Source organism: Sceloporus occidentalis, unplaced genomic scaffold, assembly GCF_023333645.1.
Source record: "Sceloporus occidentalis isolate IW3139 unplaced genomic scaffold, rSceOcc1.0.p SCAF_9, whole genome shotgun sequence".
Lineage (NCBI taxonomy): Eukaryota > Metazoa > Chordata > Lepidosauria > Squamata > Phrynosomatidae > Sceloporus > Sceloporus occidentalis.
The window spans coordinates 35,634,587-35,661,182 of record NW_028316989.1 but is presented as its reverse complement, the minus strand read 5'-3'; the positions used below and the strand labels follow the sequence as shown (position 1 = coordinate 35,661,182).

At 41.4% G+C, this 26,596-nt stretch overlaps 1 protein-coding gene across 3 annotated transcripts in view; it reads right to left on the bottom strand.

Annotated features, from left to right (window-relative positions):
* Positions 1-26,596, bottom strand: part of LOC149307259 (dual oxidase 2-like) — a 69,188-nt gene that overhangs the window by 38,865 nt on the left and 3,727 nt on the right. For all 3 annotated transcript variants that reach the window (XM_089538756.1, XM_089538757.1, XM_089538759.1), the window contains exons 2-10: positions 13,567-13,667; positions 12,713-12,796; positions 11,900-12,064; positions 8,289-8,476; positions 6,910-7,111; positions 4,394-4,560; positions 3,292-3,355; positions 1,912-2,008; positions 395-485 (exon numbers count right to left, since the gene is read on the bottom strand). In XM_089538756.1, coding sequence (XP_089394882.1) covers positions 395-485; positions 1,912-2,008; positions 3,292-3,355; positions 4,394-4,560; positions 6,910-7,111; positions 8,289-8,476; positions 11,900-12,064; positions 12,713-12,796; positions 13,567-13,651 — 1,143 coding nt within the window. In that variant the 5' untranslated portion in view covers positions 13,652-13,667. The remainder of the gene's footprint in view (positions 1-394; positions 486-1,911; positions 2,009-3,291; positions 3,356-4,393; positions 4,561-6,909; positions 7,112-8,288; positions 8,477-11,899; positions 12,065-12,712; positions 12,797-13,566; positions 13,668-26,596) is intronic.

Below are 26,596 nucleotides of genomic sequence, written 5' to 3'. Positions count from 1 at the left end.
TCCCCATCTGGACCACATTCTGGTGTTCCTTTGCTACACACATCCCCATTTTCATCTGTGAAATGTTGGAGGGCATGAGATGGTAGTATTCTCACCCCTAGGCAGTACAGCAAGGGAATTACGCTCTGGAAGACTGGTTTGTACACTGACTTGCAGTGGTTCTCCAGTGTTTCAGACAAAGGCTTTTCTTTGTCCTACATGGAAATACCAGGGATTGGATCTGGGTACTTCAGCGTTCAAAGTATGTGCTCTGCCACTGAGTTTTCTGTTCCTTCCTACACACACAGTGGGAACAACTTTTATTTCGGATTCTTCCAGTATTGGAATATGTGCCTTTTGCTAGAAATGTGTGCTTAATTGTTCTTAGATAGCCCAGAAGAAACAAAGCCCCTACCCCTCGGGTCCAGTAATTGTTGCACAGGCGGAGTGCGGTAGAATGATTTCCCCCGGTGTTAGTCACATCTCGGAGAGTACACTTGGTGTCCCTAAAGGGAAAAAGAAAAGAAAAACGAGTTTTCAAGAATGCTTACTCAGGATGAGTAGAAAGTCTAACCAGTGGCATTCCTAGGGTAGGAGTCACGCAATGCGTTCACTCAAGGTGTCACAACCCCCATTGACCTCTTCCTGTTTCACGCCATACTGAATCCTTTTTTGCACTAATGCTAGTCATCAGTCATCATTCCCATATACCACTGAGTGTAATGCTAAGAGATGTGACATAAACAACTAGCAAAATCAAAATGATACCTTCAAATTACAATATCATGTGCACAACCTAAATGTTGTTTACATATGTATAGTGAAGATTTGGTTAAAATGTGATGTTTTTAAAGAAGTTTTAATAAGAATAATTTTTTCAACATTTTTTTAAATTAAAAAATTAAAAATTTTGAAATCTGAAATTCAAATTTTAAAAAAATTCCGTGGCCTCTCCTTTCTCTTCCCTCTGAGCTTCACTCCACTCCCACCATCTCTTAATGCATTTTAAAGGAAGCAGATGAATACCACAACCCATGTCTGCCAAAAAGTAGGTGTTTGAGGAGCAGTGGTGTCACCCTCCTTAGGGTGTCACCTGGTGCGGTCTGCATCCCGCGCACCTCCATAGTGATGCCACTGAGTTCAACATCTCTGGTATAAAGCAGGGTTTGGAGAAATTACTTTTGAGCTATTTATTCATTTATATCCTACCTTTCTCCCAACAATGAGATCCAAGGTAGCGTACAACCTTTTAAGTAACACAGTACAACCAAAAAGCTCTTACTGTATATACTCATGTATAAGTCTAGGAATTTTTGTAAAAAGATAGACCCAAAAAACCTAAGTCGACTTATCCATGGGTCACTTAAACTCTTATTTAAAAAGGAACCATCCCCTGGTGAAAGTCAAAAGTGTAATCTGTTCAGGAATCACAGCCCCTTCGATTTTCTCATCCAGCCAGGTTTTGGGATGAGCACAAACAGTTATGTCTCCTGGAATTTTGTAAGTTCTTCGGCATCATTTTCCATTGCTTCATCCTTTACACCCTTTATTACATGCCCCTAAATTTTACCCTTGACATTTCATGGGCCATATAAAAATCCTTAGTTTTGGCACCAAAACCTGCCCTCGACTTATACTTACAGTCGAGTATATATAGTAATACAAAAGTTAAAACACAATTAAATTAAACTTGTGTTTTAAAAGCAGTTTTCAAAACACAAGTTAAAAATAGTTTTCAAAAGACACACAAAACTTGATTAAAAACAGAAACAGCACCCCCCCCATTAAAAGCTCTGCTTGTTACAACATATTACAAACCAAATGCCTGCTTAAGTAAAATGCCTGCTGGTGAAAACTCTCCCAAGCAATTGTCCAGTTGGTATACTATTAAATGCTGAAGATGACTGGAAATAAAACACATTCCCTCCTTACCTCATGTAGATCCCCGAAGGGACCATGGTACCCAAGAAGATGGTTGAAGCCACCAGGAAATCGGGAGAGATCCTGGAATCCACATGCTGCTTGTAATCTACAACACAGAGAGCAAGGGATGCCAAAATGGCTGATGTTGAGATCAGTCAACCCCAAATTTCAATAAACTACCAAAGGGCCTCTTTCAGATCTTAAACTATCCACCATGCCATGGTGTGAAAGCCCATGATATCACCAGCTTTGCTGAAAATGAGCAAGTTTGGTGCAGGTCAAAGTCGGATGGAAGATTTCACAGGAACTTCATGAATGACATCTTGCCTTGAGCAATGGAAGGCAGACAGGATGCAAACTGTTTTTTAATGTCATATAATATCTCTAAACTACATTTAAATGAAGCAATAAAATTCTTTTTAAAATTCCAAAGAGGTTGTCAAGAAAAAGAAAAGCAACACAAACATGCAGAGGTAGTTTTTAACTAATCCAAAGTTTTTTATCTGGTGCTAAAACTATTGCAATACTAGGACCCGGAGAACCTCCAGAAAAAGAGGGTATTCCAATAGAGAAGTCTCTCCTCCTTGCTGATACATACCGAGCCTAAGGTTATTTTGATGATCTTAGTCATAGGCAGGCTGATATAGACATAAGCAGGGCATGGATGGCTATGGAGTCTCCTGCTTCTATTATCTGTGCATGCAATGCAAGCATTTGGAGGAAAGGGACTTTTCTCCACATACAGTGGGCCCTTAGTATCCACTAGTATTCCCCATAGATACCAAAGTCTGTGGATGCTCACGTCCCATTAAATACAATGCCACAGTGAAATAGTGTCCCTAATTTAAAACACTAAAATCAAGGGTTGCCTTTTGGAAGTTGTGTATGTTTTTCCAACATTTTCAAGCCGTGGATGGTTAAACCCATGGATAAAGAATCCATGGATATGGAGGGCCAACTTATTATGCACTTCTATGCACAGAGAACGGGCATGGGGACAACCAATCAGTATTTAGGGGAAATGAGTGTCATGAGCCATTCATGAGTTTCATTAAAACTGTGAAATAAAATCTGTTTTAAACTACAGTTCTCAGAACCCACCATCCTTTTTTTTTTTGGATTTGCAATCCAAAAAGTAATGCTTGCAAAATTTGGTCTTTTGGAAATGTCTGAATTGAGACAATGTACTTATATTGGGTAACAGCTTTTTCCCTGCAATCAATCAATCACGAAATAAGTGTGCCCTGTGCTATATTGTTCGCACATACATCAGCGTATCATCCTTTCCCTTCCCATTGAACATTACACATTTCTTCTGGCAGCCAGTGGTGCACCACAGCTGCCCTTCCCATAGCACCCTGGTTCTACCACACAACTCCTGCTCCTCACCGTCGTAACGTGTGATCTTTTCCTTCCTCAGAAATGTTGGCAGCCATTCATACAGCACAATGTTCTAGAAAAAAAGAAGGTGGTTGTGACACACATGCACATGCGGAGCTGTCAAGCCTAGTATCCCTCAGTCAGATGCCTGCAGAAGCACTGGACCACAACTTTCATCATCCTCATCCAACATGTTCATCAGTTATGCTGATTGGAGACTGGAAACTGAGTGAATTCAGAGGGAGATCTATTGAGGTTGTTCCCCCCTAAACTCCTTCCCCCAAAGCCTGGAGGTGGCATTGATTTTCTGTATGCAAATCACGTCCTTTTACACAAAACTATAGATCTCTCTTTTAAAAAAATGAAAAGAAATGTACATAGAAAGACAAAAGACAAACTATTTGCCCATCTGACCTAACTTGCTGCTCTGACTGAGAGAATATTTTTGAAGTCTTATCTCAGAGGTTTTTCTTGTCATGCTACCTAATCCTTAATGCCTAGGATTGAAAATTTGACCTTCTGCACTCTTAACACTTAAGTTTTCTTCGACAGCCCTCCAGGGTTTCAAAAAGGGTTTCTTTCTCCCACCAGCTATTACCTGTTTCAAAATACACACAAGACCGAAACTTCTTAGCATTGCTGGGTGTTCATTATTATAAGGGATGTCTCTTATTTGAAGGCTGAAAATCTTTTCTTTCGATATAGACTGAATAAAATGCCCTCCAAAATCTCATATTTTAGGATGTGGTCTTTCTAAAGGCAGGCATGTGTGTGCCATATAATTTATTAATCTGGACAGGATATTTACTTTCTGAGAAATACATGGCTAAGTTAGCCAAAGTCAATATTTTCATTTGGTATTTAGGTAAACCATGAACACATTCATAGCTACTTTTTTACTCCAGCCTGTCATGAATTTTGTCTATCTCTTCTCACTGTTCTGAAAACCTGGCAACTCTATATTTTCTGCACACAGTACACAGGTGCTAAACTGTAGTTCAATATTTAAAGATATCTGGAGGACACAAATACAGCTCAGAGAGAGGTTAATCATTTGAGAACAATTTTAATTTTTGGAAAGGCTTTTCTCTTTCTCATGTGCCTTACTCACCTGGTAAGTGGCAATTACCCGCTTGCGTGCGTGTTGGAACAGATCTTCATCTGACCAGCTGGGGTTCTGAGTGGCAAGTTTTCCTGCCCAGTAGTTGTGGTAGCGGAACCAAACAATGCCTATTGCTTGCAGGAATGGGTTTTCATTTCCTTTAGCATTTCCAAAGTCTGGGGTGGTTTGAGGAACAGAAGCCAAGGTGTGAGAGGTAAAAAAACTGAAATGCATCCTTGCATCCAGATACTCAAGAGGAGATGAAAATGATCTCTTTGCACCACTTTGGAAGGTACATGACTTAGGGCCCATTCATATAACAGAATCATAGTCCTATTATTCCACTTTAATTGATGCATGGTTCTGTCCTATGGAATCCTGGGACTGATAGTTTAGAAAAGGGCATTTACCATTCCCAGCCAGTGCCCTCCAATGCCTCACCAAATTGCAAAAGCCAGGATTCCACAGGACAGAACCCTGCTCTGCAATAATAGTGCTATGAAAGTGGAATAATAGCACTAAACTTCTGTGGTAGGATTGGGATCTTAGAGGGCTACCCAGTGTTGTATTACATTTACTTGGACAATACAGTGTGTTCTGCATGCCTTTAAGTTGTTTCTGACTTATGGCGACCCTAAGGTGGGCCTATCATGGGGTTTTCTTGGCACGTTTTGTTCCGAGGCAGTTTGCCATTGGGTTTCATGGCCACGTGGAAATCGAACCCTGGTCTCCAAAGTCATAGTCCAACATGTAAACCACTATAGCACAGTGAGATTCTACTGCTCCAGAACTCAGATGGGGAAGACCCTTCATGTCAAAAAACATGGTCTATAGAAAGTTAGTGAGCCCAGGTAAAGTCTATCTACTTTGATAAGCAAATACAGTGTTGTTTTGTAGCTCTTCATCAGCAAAGCAAGAGTGCATTTTCCCAAGAATAAGACAGTACCACATGGCAGCTCTTTGTTTAGGAGTTTGTTTGTTTGTTTTGCATCTTTGAATTGGTACTGAATGAATGCCATAAGGAGAATGGCCGGGGCTAAATAGTGTCTTCTGGTCAACAAATAAAACAGATGAGGCATCATAAACATATATAAAGCAATAAAACACTTGGATTTACCAGAAGCACTAGAAGTGAATATGGTGGCATGTCACGTCCATATAAAATCCAAAAACTGCACATTAAACTTTATAACGCTTTTTCAGTTTACCAAAACCAGCAGAAGGTCAAAGGTTCTGCCTTCCTAAAACTGCACTGTTTGGCTCCTGAGGGAAAATGAAAAGATTCCTGTAGTTGTTATACTTTCCATTTGACCCCAGTTTGCACTTACCAGTCAATAAAAGGTAGGTAGTGAATTAAGGTAGGCTCCACCTGCCCATTCCATAAATAGAAACCAAATGGACAGGCAGCTAAATTTAACTTCAACACTGGCCATGGGATCTTTGCAGGATTTTGCAGCAGGATTTTAGTGGGAGCAGAGAGCATGTGTGGCACATATTGCTTTGTCCTCCCAGAGAAGAGGATGGCTAAGAAGCCAAGGAAGAAAAGCACTGGTTCTGCTATTATCAAGCCTCTTTGGATTTTCTGTTTGATGTGGTTGCCTTATCTATCCAATGGTAGGACTGGCCTGGTGCCATCCAACATATTTGAAGGGAGCACAGTTCTCCCTAGGACTGCTAGAGACATACCTGCAGATAGCTTCCGTAACTTTAATGGTTGTGTAGATGAAGAAATTTCAGCAAGTGTTGTTTGTTATCTGGTTGTGTGACAAGCAGCACCTGCTGAATTTCCCTCTTCTACACAACCATTGAAAGAATAGGAGTCTTCTTCAGTTTTCAGTCTGGAAACCCTAGTTCTCTCCCTTGCCAGATGCAGTTTCCATTGCTCTCCTCATGAGGAAGACAACCTTCAAAAGCCTTAAGGACACTCAGAATTTCTTTTTTTTAATTGTTTAACAAAGCATTATTTTGTCAAGAAAACAGATTACAGCTCTTAAAAAAAGATGTTCCCAGGGAACAGAGTTTAGAAGTAAACAGTTGCAAGTTACGCAATTATCTGTGATAAGTTTTCCTTTTTGGATAAGGAAGGTGAAAGGCAAGAGTTTAATCTGCCCTGGAAGCACTGACCCCCTTCTACTCTCTCAGCCATCCAGCCTTTCGTATGAGCACAAAAAGTTATGCCTGCTGGGTTTTTGTAAGCTCTTTGGCATTGTTTTCCTTTACTTTGTCCATTACATCCTCCATTACATGCGCCTAAGTTTTACACTTAACTTTTCCATGGCTCATATCAAAATCCATAATTTTGGCCCCAAAACTTGCCCTTGACTTATATATGAAGTCAACGTATAGTTGACTATATACGGTAGCTTCCCAACTTAACAAAATTATGGTACTCATCCCTACTATAATGAGCAGTGGAGTAATTTTCCAGCATCTTCCTGGGCATCTATCATTCTCCTGCTTTGTCTGCTTCTTCACAGGCTCTCAGTACAAGGTGAAAGAGAAGTTGAATCCTGAGCCATCCTTACCAAATATCCCTTGAGTCCCACTCTGTCCTGTGGATGAATCCAAAGCCTTCCACATTAAGCTGTTTGCCTCGGTCTGCTTTGGGAAACTTGGATGTGCTCCAGAAAGCAGCATTCCTCTTGAGAAGCTCCTCAGAGAATCACTCCAAGAATGGGATGGGCCATAGATGGCACTGCCATCCAACCAACCTGTGACACCGTTGATCTATTGAGGGAAGGAAGGAGAAGAAAGAAAGAAAGAAAGAAAGAAAGAAAGAAAGAAAGCTGTTAAGTTGGTTCTTTGTCAGTCTCTGAACAGTTAGGATCAGATCAGTTCCACTGTTGGTGCTTGGGGAGGTACTAACTTTTCAAAGGGTGGTGAATAGCTAGGATATTTGAATCTGCAATACGGAAATTCTGGGTTCCCGTTTTATGTTCTATAATGAGATGAACACAAAAAGTAACATGTAAAAGAGCTATAGCCTTCATAAGCAGCTTTCCTCAAAAGTGTTGTTCCAAAATGTTTTCAAAAAATAACTTCCCAAGCAACTTTTCTAAAAGTAACTTTTCAAATAGCAACTTTTAGTCCCAAATTAACTTCTCCTGGAAAATGGGGAAGCAGGAGAGTTGTAATCCAAAAAAGGGACTTTCGAAGCAACGGTCTTAACTCCCTACCAGAGGATGTTAGGCTGGCTCTATCTTTTTTGCAGGCAGCTAAAAAACACTGATGTTCTGCATAGCCTTTAATGTTTGAAATTGTTCTGATTTCGAATTGTATTTTAGGATTGTTTTTAGGCTGTTTTTTTAAAAAATGAAACAGGTTATTAATGGTTTTTTAAATTTTTTAAATATTTGTACTGTTTTAATTGCTTTTATTTTTCATTGCCACAAGAAACCCTTGTGGGCCATGAAGCAATATAGAAATATCTTAAATAAATAATAAATCATAAATATTATGGCTTGTTTGAAATAGCCCAGCATCCAATTGTGGTTAATTAAATTCGCTTGTTCCAATATGCTGTGGTTAACTAACTGAAGTTTAAGATTCAGGTGTTTAAACTAAATTGTGGTTAATCGAAACTGGAAATATAAGCTTCCAACCTCCTTCTGAAAGTGACTTTAGATTAGTCAGTGACCATTCCTCCCCGAATGTGAACATTTTCTTTCCTTAATTTAATACAGCCTCCCCCTTTCAAGAGCAAAATTTGTATTCTTGAAAATATCCTAAGCAGAAAACTGAGCTTTTTGGAGTATTTCCTCATACTTGTAGGCCTATTCTCCCAAGAGAGTTTGAGCTGCATGAATCTACTGATGCATACCCTATATTGACCCATCTCTTCTGCAAACACAGCATGCAATTATATGAGAAGGGAAAAGAATCCCATCCGCACTGTGGCTTTTACCTGCTCCCGGGGATTATTGGGGCTTTGTCCTGTTCCTGGAGCCCACTGCATGCGCTGGAAGGGTAGCACAACATCGCCTGAGCCTGTCGGGTCAAATATGGGATCGCCTTGAGGGATAGGCAAGTTTAGGAATTCAGCAGGGCAGCCAGGCTTGATGGCTTCTGAGATCTCCGACAGAACATGGAAACCTGCCAGAAAAACAGCAATGCAGAAGGGAGTGAGTTACACATAGCATCTAAAGAGTTACAACATCTACATGGTTTGGTTCAATGGCCTCAACTCTGAAGCCACATTCTGCAATGAATAGCCTATGGTCATTGCCATTCCGGATGATAATTCTGGTGATGCTTCAGTCTTTAAAGAATATTTTAAAACAACACAGATTAAAAACCATACAAAAACTTCGCTAAACGTATACATATAAAAGTTATTTAAAAACAAAACAAAAATGTATAAAGTTAAAAACATTAAAATTCATTAAAAAAAACTATATACAAACCTTAAAAGCAGCTGCACACAACATTAAAAGCCCATCCCAGTCATTTTCTAAAAGTCTGGTGGCATTTTTTAAAAAAACATGGTGGCAGAAGGAGAGCAATGATAGACAGCCTGTCCTCCATAATGAAGAAGTTCCAACGTCTGGGGAGCAGTCATTGAGAAAGGCCACTCCTTTGACCTGACATATTCAGTTCAAAGTTGTGGATGCAGCCGGGCACATGTGCCGTACTGAGCATGAATGCGTATTGCATCATGCACGATCACGCAATGACATTGCGCATGTAGATATACATGAAGATGTGGCTGTACATTTATTAGTGCAATGTCCCAGCTCACTAATGAGACTGCATTATGCAACTCCCGCATAGTTTGTGAATGTAAAAGTTACTTTCTGTCTCCGTGATGTAAGATCTAAGCTGCTGAAACTGTATTGTGTCACATGGCTTTAAATCTCCATATTAATGCAGAAATGGGATGCTAGGACTGACATGTCTACACAACACAGACCAGAAATAGACTTGAGCCTAGTTACCTCTGTCATTACTTACCAAACCCAACCCAGGCACAAGTTGATCTATGGCAGCGGGCCCCCTGAGGAAACAGTTGACTAGGATATGTTGTGGCAACAGTTCTATTTCAGTGATGTTGGATAATCTGCTTGTGCCTTTAAGTCCTGCTTTTAAAGCTCAAGGATCTTCTTCCCAAGTGGAAAGATTTGTGAATCAGAGGCAATTATATAGGAAATAACTCGCTCAGCCCAGTCCCTTCTTTTCCACTCCCAGATCAGAAAAGAGTTAATGGCCTTTCAGTGATCCGCAGCCTGTTTGAACATATTCTATGGGATTAAGGGTTAAGCGAATGACTCAGGATTCAGTAGAAAGAAGTACCAGCTGCCAGAGATGTCTAAATTATACCAGTGAACATGATGAATGCATGGAGAAATGGTCTTAAGTGATCTAATGATTTTGAGGTCTAGAGTAGAAACCCACAGGGAGGAGCAAACTCCACCATTGCTGAGCGGCAGCATGAAACCTGCAATCCAAGGGGCTAATAATTGCTTGGGAGTTAACCCTCTCCTCCAATTTCCTGAGTGAAAAAAGACACCAATATTCTCTAAAGTACTGTAAAGCCACTTTGTTGATCCAAATTCATTTACATGCAGCCACTGGGGAGGCTGTGTGGGATAAAGACTAAAAAAGCAAGGGGAGAAGGCAAAGGAAACAAAACAAGAACAAGAAAGAAACATCATTCTTGAGGAGGCATTTTACTAACCATGGCCAATTAATACATAAATGTGCACAAATTATGAAAACGAAAAGACCCGAATCCTTTTTCAAAAAGTGAAAAAAAAAACTTCCTATGCGGATTTGGTTCTTTGTTTTTTTCAAAATTAGTACATTGTTAAAAATACTGTGGATGCCAATATAGTTTAGAAGAATTGATAACAGGTATGGTCTGCAATAGGAATGCCTCACGTTTTTAAGCTCTTGCAGTATCTTTGCGGTATCAGTTCATCAACAATTACCTATGTACAATTTTTTTAGCTTCATTTATGGTTGGCTCCTGATCAAAGAGTTGTGCCCTTTTATGAAACTTATATTAGTTATTTAAACAATATACCCACTTTGAAAATCATGTTTGACTCTCTTTGGCCATGGTTTTGGCCTGTAAAGACTGACCATCTGCCAAGCTTTAGGGAGAATGCTGCTCTGTTTGAAAAGTTTCAGAGGAAGTTCTCCTCTTGGAGGTGTCCTCTGGTTGAAGAGCTATTCTCTCCTTCAGATTGGAGAGCCTGCAGAGGCTGGAGATATAAGGTTGCACTTTGGCCATCCCAATCTCAATGATATTGAGTATTTCAAAGGTGCATCTACACCTATGAATTAACTTGTGTATATTTAAGCAAATCTATGCTCACTTTTGCCCTGAATTATTGTGTTATCTGTTTTCTTTTTGTGTGTGTAGGTAGAAGTTGGGTGGTAGTGGGGGCAGGAGACAAAGAAGAGGGAAGGAGAAGACAATTGGCCAGTCATTGTAAATGTGGGGAAAGGGGTGTGTGTGTGTGTGAGAGAGAGAGAGAGAGAGAGAGAGGGAGAGAGGGAGAGAGGGAGAGAGGGAGAGAGAGAGAGAAGTTAAATATAGAATTGAAAGAGCCGTGAGTCAAGTTCCTAGGCAGAGCTGGAGAACAAAGCCATTAATACTACCCTTTGGATGATGGTGTGACCCATGTGTGCCTTGGATTAAGAACAAAAAATTACTGTGGCTTCAGTCATTTAGGCAGGGAGGTGAAGATGGGCAGAAAAACTGTACAGTTAACAGGAAAGGAAGAGCTACAAAGCAACATTCCTATCATATCACATTCAATAACCCATGTAAATCCTGGAGCAGTGCCACACATATATTCTTCTCCAAGCAGCACTCTCACCCTGATATCTCTCCCCATGTACTGATGCCCAGGGAACAAGAGCGAAACCCTGAGATTCAGGGTCACACCTTGACATCTGGGAACCCTAATCCTTCTGTGGAAAGAACCCAACCAGTTTACATTTTATAAGAATACCCTTCATCTGCTTTTCTCCAGACTGGTATCCTGCAGAACATTTGGCCCACAAAATGCATCAACTCTGGCCAGTGTGGGATGATGAGCATTGCAGTCTAACATAATATATAATACAGATTTTGATGAGAATTGCAGTCTAACATGAGAGTACGCCTGAAAAGCACCAGCTTGGGAGGGATTGGCTTAGTGTCCCAAAGGGACAAAGCAATGGGGACATAAAAGGAGAATAAGTTCATGAAGTTGCCAACTACCATATCTGAGAAAGACAAACTCGAGCAGTTGCCAACGTCCATCATAATAAGTTGCATAATAGGACAAGGTGAAAGAGTTGCAACACAGAAGAAAATTGTGGGGAGAGATCAGCTCAATGGCAAGTGGTCACAGCAGGCCAATAGAATTAATCTAATGGGTCACTGTCTTGGGTGCCATGCTTGTTGAGGGATTCTGAGATTAGCAGACCAAAGAAGCAAATTTCCCAAGTTCTGACTCTCACTGAAATACAGCCAGATTAGACAACTATAGAGGGATGCACTTTCTTTAATTCAGGTCAGCTTACCAAAGAAAACACCCAGCACAGTTCTGTTCCCCTGAGATGGCAATTCGGAGTCCCCTTGGGCCACCACATCACTGAGTCTTCGTGCACTGGGGACCAGTGGCTCCTGCTGGGCCTGGTATACCCCATCCGCATAGTTAGCAGGGAGCAGTCGTGACAGAAGTGATCCTAGGAAGGAAATGAAACCATCGATCAGAGGTCTTAACAACAAATACAACGGAGAAGAAGGAGAAGCAGCAGCAGCAGCAGCAGCAGTAAAAGATTGGTTAACAATCTAGGTGGAGAACTGCCAGAGGTTGCATTAGGAGACCTTGAAAGGCTGCATCCACCCCTATATCCCACAGAAAGAGAATCTGATCTTTGCCCCTCTCCCCTCAATACACCCTCTAGAGGGCATGGGGGCATTTTGCTATGTTTTTGGAGCCCTGGGCATTTTTGGATTCAGAAACAGAATGTGACTGGGAAGGCTGATCCTGGGCCTAAGGTGGTCTGGAGGATCCAAAATATGGTGAAAATACTAGACATATCTCCTGAAAGCATTTGGGGCAATATTCTTACTTGAGGGTCTTGTGAACCACAAATATTGCCCTAGGGCCACATATGGCAGATGGGCTGCACTTTGCCTATCCTTGATCTAGATCTTATCCTGATCTAGACCTCCTCCTATCCTCTATGAGCAAGGTTTTCTGCTTAGCTGCACAATGAATAGACACGTGTGTATGTGTGTGTGTGCTTTTAGTACCTGGATACACAATGGTTGCTGATGGCATTTGCAATAGTACAGAAGACCCCAAAGCTCTGTTTCAAAGCTCTCACCTGCAGAGTTATGTCTGTGATGCATAAGATTGTTGTACCAGCCATCATAACGTTGAATTTCCCAGTTAATATTCTCTTGAGCACCTGAGAATAAAGCAGGCAAGGGACAGACAATAAGAAAACAAACTGATGTTTCGGTTAAAAAAATGAAGAGCAGTTCTTACCCTGGGGCTAAAGGAGTAAAATAACATTACAGTGGTGGCCTGTGGCTCCCTTGGCGATTGGGGTGGTGAATCTGCTCTAGGTTTTTATACAGATTTTAAAAGCACAATCCATAATGCTGAATCTATTTGGCTAGGCTTTAGTACCATGGATAGCTCTGTTAAAATGGAAAAGAGATTCCACCTAAATATTAGGAAGAACCTCCTGACAGTAAAAGTCGTTTGACAGTGAAATATACTGCCTTGGAAGATGATGGAGTCTTCTTCTTTTGAGGTTTTTAAACAGAGGCTGGATGGCCATCCATTGGGGATGCTTTCGCTGTGTAGCATAAGCCCTGGACTTCCCACTTTGGTCTGATCCAGCAAGGCTGCTCTGATATTTTACAACACACAATGCCACCTTTCCAATGGACTTACACTTCCAAGACAAAACTTTAAGGAAGTCATAGTTAAAGTGTTGGAATATACCCTTAAAGGCAACAGATCCCATCTGATCTTGGAAGCTGAGCAGGATCAGCCCTGGTTAGTACTCAGATGGGACACTACCAATGAATACCAGGTGCTACTGGCTATATTTCAGAGGAAGGAACTGGCAAAGCCACCTCTGAATATTCCTTGCTTAAGAAAACCGAGCCAAATCATGGATAAGTTGACAGGTGACTTGAAGGTAAATACAGAGGCATGTGGACTTACCAGTAGAGGGCCATAAAGCTGCCAGGACAAGCCAAAGCAAACCACAGAGGCAAATTTTAGTTTCAGTCACAGGGTTGGTCCACATTTCTTTGGATTTTTTCCTGAAAGCCATAAAACAAAAACTAACAAAAAAACAGCAACAATGCAGAACAAATACACACACATTCTAGTACTGAATATAGATCAAATCAGGATAGGCTGGGGTCTATGTGTCCCCAAAATTTTTCATCAAATGAATATAAGAATATTTATTGTACACTCAGTGTAACCATGATTTAATTCTGTCAGTGCAATTTTGCATATGAGACTTGCCTCATGAATTAACTAAACAGGGATGGAATCCTGTTGCTTAGTCCTAACTAGATTAGACCCACTGAATCCATTGCTGAATGGTGAGCCAACACATAGGTTGGTCCAGTGTTGTTGTATGCCTGCAAGTCCTTATCAACATATGGCGACCTGAAGGTGACCCGATCACTGGGTTTTCTTCGCAAGATTTGTTCAGGGTGTGTGTGTGATTGCCTTTCTCTGAAGTTGAGAGTGTGTGACTTGCCTAAAATCACCCTGTGAGTTTCCATGACTGAGCAGGAACTTGAACCCTGGTCTCCAGATTTGTTGTCCAAAGCTCAAACCACTACACTATGCTTGTTCTCACAAGCCCTTCGCATCCACTGGGGGGTGGCTCCAGAATCCCCTGTGGATACGAAAATCCATGGATGCTCAAGTCCTGTTATAAACAGTAGCATAATAAAATGGCATTCCTTATCTAAAATGGCAAAATCAAGGTTTGCTTCTGGAATTTTTGTGTGCAAATATTTTTTAACCATGGCTGGTAGAATTTGTGGGTGCAGAATCTGTGGATATGGAAGGCCGACTGTAACAAATTGTATAATTCACAACTTTCTGCCTTTTTGTGACATCCTTTTCTTTTGTTTCAGGGTGTTCCCTCATTCATAGAATCATATAGTTGGAAGAGACTGCAAGGGCCATCCAGTCCAACTCCCTGCCATGCAGGAAATCTCAATCAATTATGGTGCAGATGGCCCTGGATGGAAATCCACTGCTGAAATGTATTGCAGGGAAATAGGAAAATGAAGGGGGAAAGGAATGTGTGCATGTGGGAAGGAGACATGGTCATGTTTTACAGTGCATGAGATTTACTGGAGAAAGAGAAAAAGGTAGCATTGCTGTTTTTTAATGGGTTTGTTTTCTTAGTGTCCAAACTAAAAAGGCTACAGAAACTCTTCATCTGGAGCAGTATTATGGCTGACTGCTCACTTAGTGTTCCTGTAACCTTAAAAGGCCTCTTTAAAAGGTTCTTGAAATGGGATGCTCAAAAGGAGTAAGATGAGAGTGTGACTTGTTTTTGCTCTTCATGTGAATATGATATGTAGTTAAGGTGGAGGAAAGGCAGGTCAAAAAGTCTTCTGTCTGCATAAATCCCTGAACATCCTAAATGCTCTTGAAATAAAAATGATTTCTCTAAACTGCTTTTTTTTCCGATTCATTTATTTCATTTTTATGCCACCTTTCCCTCAAAAAGGGACAGAAGGCGACTCACAAGATAAAAACACTTTTTAAAACTTTACAATTTTAAAAAAAAATATTAAAATAATCCAGTTAAAACCGTATAAAATTAACATTAAAACATACAAAAGCGCGCACACACACCATATAAAAGCCACACTGGCATGATTTTAAAATGCTTTTTCTTTACTTTCCTTGGAACATTGCTTTTCACAAAATACACTTTTTGTATACCTCTTACTGAAAAAATACATATTTTAACCTTAAACATGTATTGCCTATATACATTTAAACCATAAATATGTATATTTCACACACTTGGTTCTTTTTTTTTAAAAAAACAACACTGAGAACTGTCTGCAAATATGGCAAAGTGGTATTCTGACCCATGCAATGGTCCAAGAAAACAGAAATCCAGTTTGTTTCAAATTACAGAGCAGTCCAAATCCCTAAGCTTCGCATATTAGCCAGCTATTTCCCCTTGGCTCTTATCTTGCTTATGCTGATGCAAGAGAAAACGGCTTTTTTAAGATGAGGAAGTTGAAGTCTTTAATGCATGGAGCATCACATGAAAGCCATGGGCCACTCCTGCCCTTGGCCTCACCTTGTTAAACAGGCTCCTCTAGGTCATTTATATTGGGAGAGCCATAATGGAGCAGTGGTTTGAGTATCAGCATGCAACTCTGGAGACCAGGGTTCGATTTCCACCTTGGCTATGAAACCCATTGGGTGGCCTTGGTCAAGTCACACTCTCTCGGCCTCAGGGAAAGGCAACGGCAAACCTCCTCTGAACAAATCTTGCCAACAACACCCCATGATAGGGTTGCTTAGGGTTGCCATAAGTTGGGAACGACTTACAATAAGATCAACAACTACCTTTCATTAGCTTCCTGACAGTAAGGGCTGTTCGACAGTGAAATATATAATATTGGAGTTTGGTGAAGTCTCCTTCTTTGAAATCTTTAAGCAGAGGCTGGATGGCCATCTGTCGGGGATGCTGTGATTGAGAGTTCCTGCATGGCAGAATGGGGTTGGACTGGATGGCCCTTGTGGTCTCTTCCAACTCAATCAGCCAAAATCCCCTCCCCCCAAAATGCACAACTGTTCAATTGTTTAGCAAAGTTTAGAATGACACAATATTGGCCAGGAGAGACAAGAGTGTATGCTAGAAAAATCAAGTTATGCCGGAGACAGTCTGCATTAATTTTGTGGCTGGATGAATCCTAGTCCTTGATGGCAGCACAGCTCCCTCTGGAGACACTTTTCCATAGTTACAGTTCCAAACTAATATCTGGGACCAGTGGCTATGAAAAATATAGGAGGCCCCCATCTGAGCAATAAGCCAAGCTATGCTTGGGGATGTTACTTTTTAAAATTACAATGCTCATAATTCCCCAGGCAGCATGACCATGATGTCTTGGGGATTCGGGAAGTTGTCGTCCAAAAAGAAACTTTTCCAAGCTCCTTTTAATAATCTAAGTTATTAGAAAGGGGGTGAGAGATGAGGGAAGAAGAAGGGAATGCAAAAGGAGAAAAACTGGTCTTTTTCAGAGCAGGAAGAAATAGACAGGTGGATGAAAAACTGGGACTTCCCCCCATTTGTGTGACACATTGGAGCCATGGCTTGTTTGCAAGTTGCAGAGATATCTGCAGGGTGGGAAAGGAAGGGACACTGGGATTTTCCAGCCAAGTTCAGTTGCCTTGAGCAATCTCTTCCTCGCCAACTTCAAGGTCCAAACTACAAGGAAACAGGCAACAATATTTCCCTGAAAGAGCACAGAATAGCATGCAAAAATATCTCATCCTCTGAGCTCTTTGGGAAAGTCACACCCAGTTACATCAGGAAAAAAAAAAAAGAGGAGAGGCAACACAATGGTGAAGCTATATGCAGTGCCTCTAACAAGGGGTCACAACTATAAAAACTCCATAGGCCGTTATGATACGTGGGATATGTGCCCCCATCCAGGGAAATGCCAAGCAGGGCCAATTTGAAAGAAGTCAAGTTATGTGATTAATTATCACACGTGAAGACCGAAATTGTGGTCATTTTCAAGGCAAAGTGCAAAATAAATTATCACAACAGCACATACCATGCGGAGTCTCCAATTTGAATTTGGATCCTTGCGTATGCCCAGTGGGGCTCTGAACGCGTCGTGAACTTTAAGGCTTCTGGGATAAAGAAGGGAGCCGCCTCCCCTATTTCGCATGAATGCAGGCTCCATGTGAAATATAGATGTGGCCATATATATATATATATATATATATATATATGAGTGGGCGCAGGCACTTGGTCTAGTACACTTTATACATGTATATCTGCACATATAGATGGACGCACCCATATATATATATATATATATATATAGGTGCATCCATCTATATGCACAGATGTGCCACCAGGAAAAGTGTCAGCAGGTATGTCACTATATGCTCCAAGCACATGTAGTTGTAAATAGAATGTGTGTACTTAAGCTCCTCAAGGCGCATATATGTATACATATACATATATACATATACACAACAATGTATATATGTACGCACACTTATATATATATACACATACACATTACTTTGCCCATACAGTATACACATTTATATACATATTTATATCTGTATGTATATGCATGTATATATACGAATATGTATATGCATATGTACACGTATATATGTGTATGTGTGTGTGTGCACGCATGCACATGCATACATTGCTCCATATATATATATATATATATAGCGCAAACGTGTTGGCAAAATAAGACACCTCCCTCCTCATCACATCAGCTGGGCAATGCGCCCGGGGAGTTCAGAATATGACTACCCAAAGGAAAACCCCATTTGCAGATCTTGGAGAGGTGGGAGTCAAAAACCATACACTGCTCTGTTCAGGTTAAAATGAGCACATATGCATTTTCCACTAGCTCTCCGCCCATACCATTGGAAACGTCTGCTTTTCCCCTTCGCCAGAACTAGAAGTGGAAGGACTACTGGAAGCAAAATAGAAGCAAGATTGCAGTGAAGCTTCATGAGAATTGTAGTACCTTTCTAGGTTGGGCAGGGGGGAATACCAGGACCAAAACAAACATGCATTCCACAGCAACACAACTTCATACTGAATGCGAATCAGCCTGGGTGAAGGATTTGTGAATTCAGTAGTTCACCGAATTTAGCTATTCCAGGGTTGACTTTGGATCGGCCTCGGAGCGACTCCACAATGACAGCAATTGCTTGTGACAATCTCTCTCGCATTAACGTGAATATCCATGATTGACTCCGGGTTGACTTTGGAATAGACTGGAAGTTTTCATTGTGTGATAATGGCCTAATAGTTCTGGCTGTGGAACTCCCACCCTGTGGAAAACGTATTGTCCCCTTCACTGTTTTCCTTTAGGCAGCAGCTGTTTAGTTAAAAGCAGAGACAGCTATGGTGGTTGTAAGACAGCTTCCAAAATCTGTATTGCAGTAATATCTTTGTGTGTGTTGTGTGACGTCAAGTCATTTATGACTTATGGTAATCCTAAGGTGAACCTATCATAGGGTTTCCTTGACATGTTTCTTGTGGGGGTTGCCTTTGCCTTCCCCTGAAGCTGAGAGAGTGACTTGTCCAAGGTCACCCAATGGGTTTTTATGGCTGAGCCAGAATTTGAGCTCCGCTCAAACCACTACACCACGTAGCTCTCATAGTAATATCTTTCCTTTGTTGTTATGTGCCTTTACATTGACTCCAACTTTATAGGGACACTATCACAGGGTTACCTTGGAAAAATTTATTCCAAGGAGTTCTGCCACTGCCTTCCTTTTAGGTTGAAAGAGTGTGGCTTGCCCAGGATCACCCAATAGTTTTCTGTGGCTGAACATGGATTTAAACTCTGATCTTCCAAAGATATGGCCCAACACTCAAACCACTACATCATGCTGGCTCCACTTATGGCAACCCTATCATAGTGTTTTCTTGGCAAGATTGATTCATAGAAGGTTTGCCATTGCCTCCCTCCAAAGCTGAGTGAGTGTAACTTGCCCAAGATCACTGAGAGAGTTTCCATGGCTGAGCGGGGATTTGAACCCTGACCTTTTGGAGTCCTAGTTCAACACTCAAACCACTACATCATGTGGTGTCCATCATACATTTATTAGCGCAACAACAACACAACAACAACAACACCATCAACATGTGTGCAAGCTTTTGAGATCTCCAGATCTTTTTCTCAGGCATTACATCATAATCAACTATGGGGAGGAACTTTCTAAAAATCATGTTATCTGCATGCTGTTATCTTGAGATGTAATGGGAAGAAGCTTTGCAGACTATCAAATGGCATTGGCCAGGTGAAGTATTAATCTTCACAGAGAGTAACCCCTAGGCTTGCTTGGAACAGGAAGAGCAGAAATGTGTGAGACTCCATTTTGAAAACAGAAAAGGCCATTGTAAATACAGAACTGATTTGGGTTTATTGTTTATTATTATTATTATTATTGTTAGCTATCTTCCTGCAATAATAATTTGAGTAGGGGTATGTGCTGCACTGTGTTTTATGTAAGTTGATGGGGCAAAAGAAGAAGGGCAGTCTACTTAAACAGCAACAGCAACAACTCCAAAATGCATTAGAAAACAGTGCAGTACAGCTATTCAAACAAAATCAGGAAATGTTACCTGCTGACAAATCAAGTCCAGAATTGTCACTAGCACACTTTAAAAAACAAACTAGCCAAGATCATACAAGCCTTTCCCTTTATAACATTCTCCCTTGGCATAATGGAGCTGGTGAACTGCTATTTACAAGCCTAGTTAGGAAGAGTTAATACAATTCATTTGAAAGTGAGATTCCAAGTTGCCTGAGATCATGTGTGAAGTTATCTACAGTTGGCTCTCTGTATCCACAGATTCTTTATCCACGGATTCAACCATCCATGGCTTGAAAATATTTTTTAAAACATATATAAATCCCCAAAAGCAAACCTTAATTTTGCCATTTTATATATATTATATTATATTATATTTAATGTGACTTGAGCATCCTCTGTCTGAACCCTGGTGGCGCAGTGTTTAAATGCTGGTCCTGCCGCCACAACGTTGTGAGTTTGATCCTGAAGGGCTCTAAAGTTGACTCAGCCTTCCATACTTTTGGAGGTTGGTAAAATGAATACCCAGTTTATTGGGGGCAATTGGCTTACAGATTGTAAACCGTTTAGAGACCACTTAGTTCAGAATGAAGTGGTATAGAAATGTAAATGCTATTGCTATTGCATCCATGGATTCTGGTATCCACAAGAGTCCCTGGAATTAAACCCCAGCTGATATCAAATGCTCAATGTACTTCCATTTCAGGAGATAATTTTAGGTTCTGCTAAACTGAATTTACCAGTTTACACTGTGGTGAGTTGCACAAGGACCATCATATTGGAAACTTGGGAAAACTAGTTTTGGGAGATTACACCTCTCTTCTTTGAGACGGTTGGAGATTCTGGAAGATATAGTCCAGTGCTAGCTTCCATGTCACTGGAGTGGCAAATCCAGATTTTAATCCTGAACTCACCAGTTGCTGAGCCCTATTTCTACATAGGTTCAACACCTTGGATAGGTCATGTAAGGCTAGCCCAAACTCAAATGGATTCATTGCCCTACTGACATGGGAGCCATTGGCTGCTAGTATTGTGATCCAAAAATGGATGTTTCAAAGCTGTGGTCAAGTTCATATATCATTTTGACATTGTCAAATACAAATAGGTAGTTTAGTGGTGAGGAAAAGAAAGGGGAACTCTCAGCCTGAGGGCTAAAATCAATTAGAGTACAGGTTGCACAAGGCACGCTGCTTTGGTTGACAAGGCCAGGGCAAAAAGATGGAACCAAAAGTACCAGTACAGTTTAGTTTAAATCTGTAACTGCCAGTAACTAAGCCTTAGGAGAGGCATTTCAACACTGAGAATGCGGGAAATGGTACGGGAGCTGGGAAACCATCGCCAAATGATGGTGCAAAAAGGAAGGAGGTGTGGCCATCTGGGGAATCCCAAAAGGTCAGATTGGGACCTCAGGATGGAAATGGCTTGAGTTCCCTATGCCCTCTGGCCAGAGAGTTATTCTTTGAGCGGAGTTGTTGTTGTGTGTCTTCAAGTCATTTCCATTTTACGGACGCCTAAGGCAAACCTATCATGGGTTTTTCTTGGCAAGATTTGTTCAGAGAAGGTTTGCCATTGCCTTTCCCTGAGGCTGTGAGAGTGTGAGTCACCTAAGGTTACCCAGTGGGTTTCATGGCTAAGCAGAGAATCAAACCCTGGTCTCCAGATTCCCAGTCCAACACTCAAACCACTATGCCACTGGGAGATCCACGTTCAAATGCCCCAGCATCCATGCAGCATACTGGGTTACCTTCAGCCAATTGCTCTCTCTGAGCAAAGTCTACCTCACAGGGGTATTCTGAAGGTAAACATGAGAGCACATGTTCTTAGGGACAAGGGAAAGAAAGAAGGATCCGTATTACCATTACAGTGTCTGTCTGCCAGTCTGTCTGTTATGCGACACAAATTTTGATCACAGGACCACCAAACTGGTGTGCTATCTAATGGAAGCTAAACAAAGGCCATAATAAAGGTTTGAACCCAATTTATCAACTAATTGGGTGAATGAACACTCTGGATTTCTTCTTCTTCATCACCTGCCCTGGAATGCACAGTTATAAACTGAATTTCACGAAACTTAATGTTAGAGTTAGTCCATATCATCCTGTTAATTTCTGTCAAAGTTCAAACTTCTGCTTTGTTTTTTTTGTTAGAAAACTATAGGTTTGGGTCTATTTTGCATTTACAAATTTGTTTCACTCAAATCAGAAGCAAAATCGTCACCATCAACCCAGAAAATGCTGGGTACATTGCCCCAGAAAGAAGATCTTCCCAGCAATGTTGGCATAAGTGAGAGCATGAAAAGCCACCCAAATGAAGCATTTAGCTTCCGCACGACAGAGGAATCACAGAATCATAGAGTTGGAAGAGACCACAAGAGCCAACCAGTCCAATCCCACCAGGCAGAAAAACGCAACCAAAGCACTCTGAACAACCTAGCAAATCCCTTGAAATGGCCCTTGAAATCCAAGTGATACACACAAACCCTTCAGGAGCAAAGCAGAAAGTTTTGAGCATCCAGAGACTAAACATTCTCCTCGGCTGACCAGTTCCCTGTTTTAGACTAAAAGAGAACATAAAACAGAAAGAGTAAGCAGCCTCACTTTGTGGGTTGTAATAACCAGAATTCTCTAGCCAGCATGGAGGTTATGGGAGCGGTCTCTAAAAATCATGGCCACAATTCTATATCATGGTTTACGCTGTATAGCTTAATGCATACTCAGCTATGTAGGATTGTCCCAATGTGCACTGGTTTCTACAGATGTGCATCAGCACTCCGGAACTGGTGTCCCGATGTGTATTTGGCTCGGCCAACGCACATCAGTACAGTACTCCCTAGCTGATCTGGCATTTTTCTGGCTCCCCTGTGTAGTAATGTCATGACAGCCCCTTGTTGAATGCTGACATTGCAAAAATGCTTGATTTTATGTTCTTAAATACTTCCCCTTACATAGGCTGCATATGGACGCAGAAATAATCCAGTTTGACACCACTTTAACTGCCATGGCTCAATGCTATGGAATACTGGGAAATGTAGTTTGTTGTGGCAGCAGAGCTCTCTGACAGAGAAAGCTAAATGTCTCACCAAACTCCAATTCCCAGAATTCCATAGCATTAAGCCATGACAATTAAAATGATGTCCAACCGGGTTATTTCTACAATGCAGATGCAGCCATAGAAATAAGTCCCATATTGAATTACAGCCTATTCTTCCAAGTTCTACTTGGAGGAAGCCCTGTGGCTTAGTGAAAAAGCATGTACATTCGGCCCATCTTATACACGGATTCAAGCATCCATGGTTTGAAAATGTTCAAAAAAATTTCAAATATCAAACCTTGATTTTCCATTTTTTATAAGGGACACCATTTTGCTATGTCATTATATTTAATGGGACTTGAACATCCACGGGTTTTGTTATCCACGGGGGATCTTGAAACCAAACCCCAGTGTATAACAAGGGTCCACTGTAGAAGGTCCCCAGTTCAGTGCTGGCTGGGGGTTCTAGGGCTTGTAGTCCAAAAGGTTATTTATCCAGGTTTTGTCCAAAGGCTATATAGCAAGCACTTGTGAAAATTCTCTAAAGGTGGCTAGAAAGCAATGATTCATCCTGCTATCTGCAAGATCTTGATCCATATCATACATACAAAATTCCACAGGCATCATGGGTGATGCTGCATAGCGGGGGGAAAGAGCTGGGGTTTCCTAATGACATGTCCACCCTGTGCAGCCACTGTAGCTTCATTTCCAAACACAAATGCTTCCAGGCTGATTTTTCATGTTCAGTTCAGTAATTGACCATTAATTTGTTGGGTGGGTAGTGCTCCGAGACAAATCTAAAGAAGGAACTAGCACTGCTACAAAGAGATTTCTACAAAGGTGTTTTTAAATTTTGATGATCGCACTTGGCCTCTCTTGAAAGGAGGATTTGCAAAGGATACTTTCAGGGACTTGCAAGCCCCAGAGTCTGACCCCCAGCATGACCATAAGTACCAAAGCAACATTGCCAATGTTTTAAAGCTCTTTTCTTAGAGATACTTTGGAGTTTTCTTTTACAAAGACAACTTCCTTTCCATACTCCTCCAGTGATTGTTGTTGTGTGCCTTCAAGTCACTTCTGACTTAGGGCAACCCTAATCATGGGGTTTTCTTGGCATGTATCGTTTCCATGGCTGAGTTTGTCCAACACTCAAACTGTTACACCACGCTGGTCCCCATTACTGCACTACTTTACAGGAATGAATATGCAGAGAGATCTTGTAGTACCTTTGAGACTAGCTGAAAGAAAAAAATTGGTAGCATGAGCTTTCCTAGAGTTCAGTCTGCTTCCTTGGATGCATTTGAGGAAGTGCGTTGAAGTCTATGAAAGCTCATGCTGCCAATTTATTTATTTCACTTAGTCTCAAAGGTGCTACAAAATCTCTCTATGTACTGATTCTACAGACTCACATGGCTGTATCTTTGTACTTTATGGAATGTATTTTAATGTCTATTATATGTTAAAATAATTGCAAGCTTTGTTCATTTTGAAATCAGTATTCAATAATCAAAATTAATTCTGAATTGTATAAGTAGCGGTTTAAGTTCCTGATCTGATGGCCCACTGGCAGGATGTCTCTGGGAAGTAAAGATTTTCTTGGATATTCCTCTCAGAGACTACCATTAACAACGTTTTCTTTTCTGCCATCTTTGGCCACCTGTAAAGTTTTCCAGTAAGGATATTTGTCTGCTTACACTCACACACATACAAAACACAGACAACCTTGTTATGTGCCTCTTTTTGTTTGGAACAAGTCTTTGGCCTATTTTTCTTAGTTTGCCTCTGAGTCAAAACATAAGCGGCCTGCCGGCGCCTGTTTTTCTGCCAGAGGGAAGCTGCAGCCACCAAACCATGCAGCTTCCCACTGGCGGAAAAAGAACCCTCAAAGAGCCACTGGCTCACTCATTATATAAGCGCCATGCAGATGCCACACAGCACTTATGTAACAGTGGTGGCGCCCGTGTATACACGGCACCGCCATTGTTATGACCTCATCACATGCTAGGGTTGCTGGCTGTGTGGTTGCTCTGCCCCCCAGCAACCCTTGCACATGAGAATCATAGAATCATAGAGTTGGAAGAGACCACAAGGGCCATCCAGTCCAACCCCCTGCCATGCAGGAAATCCAGATCAAAGCATCGCCGACAGATGGCCATCCAGCCTCCGTTTGAAGACCTCCAAGGAGGGAGACTCCACTACACTCCGAGGAAGTGTGTTCCACTGTCGAACAGCCCTTACTGTCAGGAAATTCCTCCTAATGTTGAGGTGGAATCTCTTTTCCTGCAGCTTGCATCCATTGCACCGGGTCCTGTTCTCTGGAGCAGCAGAAAACAAGCTTGCTCCCTCCTCAATATGACATCCCTTCAAGTATTTAAATAGGGCTATCATATCACCTCTTAACCTTCTCTTCTCCAGGCTAAACATCCCCAGCTCCCTCATAGGGCAAAGTTTCCAGACCTTTCACCAGTTTAGTCGCCCTCCTTTGGACACGCTCCAGTTTCTCAATGTCCTTTTTGAATTGTGGTGCCCAGAACTGGACACAGTATTCCATGTGGGCCTGACCAAAGCAGAATTGAATGGCACTATTACTTCTCTTGATCTAGACACTATACTTTTATTGATGCAGCCTAAAATTGCATTGGCCTTTTTAGCTGCCGCATCGTACTGTTGACTCATGTTCAATTTGTGGTCTACTTGGACTCCCAGATCTCTTTCACATGTAGTTTCATTCAGCCAGGTGTCCCCCCCATCCTATATCTGTGCATTTCATTTTTCCGCCCTAAGTGCAGTACCTTACATTTCTCTGTGTTGAAAACGGAGCCAGGATTCTAGATTATGCTTCTAATGAGCAGCTAGCAGAAGCTTCACATTTTAAAATAAACCGTTCCGTTTCCTTTCCCATAATTCTTCTACAAAAGGAGTGAGTTTTCATCACCACAAATGCACCCTGAATTCACACTGTTCACAAAAGAATCTGAAAGGATATCAATAGAAAGTGGAGAGGACACAAACAACTCTCTTTGTGCTGGGTAAATATTCACCACCAGCCCTGAGTCATTCATAGGTGAGTGTGTACATTTAACAAACACTGCAACAAAAATCACAGACATGCAGGACATTCTGTCAAAGTTATTTTATCTGATTACGCACAACGGCTTAATGGAGCCGAGACCCACAAAACTCATTGCGTGTATGGTATGTGTGTGACCCTAGCTTTGGGCTGCTGCAACTCAGGAATCATTCACTGGTTGTGCAATCTGGATTTTCCACCCAGTTCACTCTTGACAGGTCCTATGATAGATCTTCTACAAACAAAATCATATAAAGTCAAACTTCTCAAACGTTTGGCGTAAACCAAGACATTTTAAATAATCCTTTGGTGAGAGGCAGATCAGGAAACTGCACAGTGTGAAAAAGAGTTTGAAAACATTACTTTCTGGACTTCAGCTCCCCAAATCCCCATGCTGGCAACGTCTGGAAGTTGTAGTCCAAAAACACATTTTTCCAAGTTCTGGAGTGAAGTGCTCTCTGGAGCTGCTTCATACCCTGACCAAAAGATGGCCCTTCAGATACTGTTGGACTACCACTCAAATCATCTTTTTACCAGTGACTAAGGCCCAAAACACACTGCAGAGATAATCCGGGCCTGTTACAGACAGCCAAAATAAAGCTGCTTCGAGTCACAGTGGAGGTATGGTGTTTCAATGATGCATGCATCCTAAGAGTCCAGAAGCCACACCAAAGCCACGGTCCAGTCCTTAGGGCTGGAGCATGGCTTTGGTGTGGCTTCTGGACTCTTAGGACGCATGCATCATTGAAACACCATACCTCCACTTTGACTCGAAGCAGCTTTATT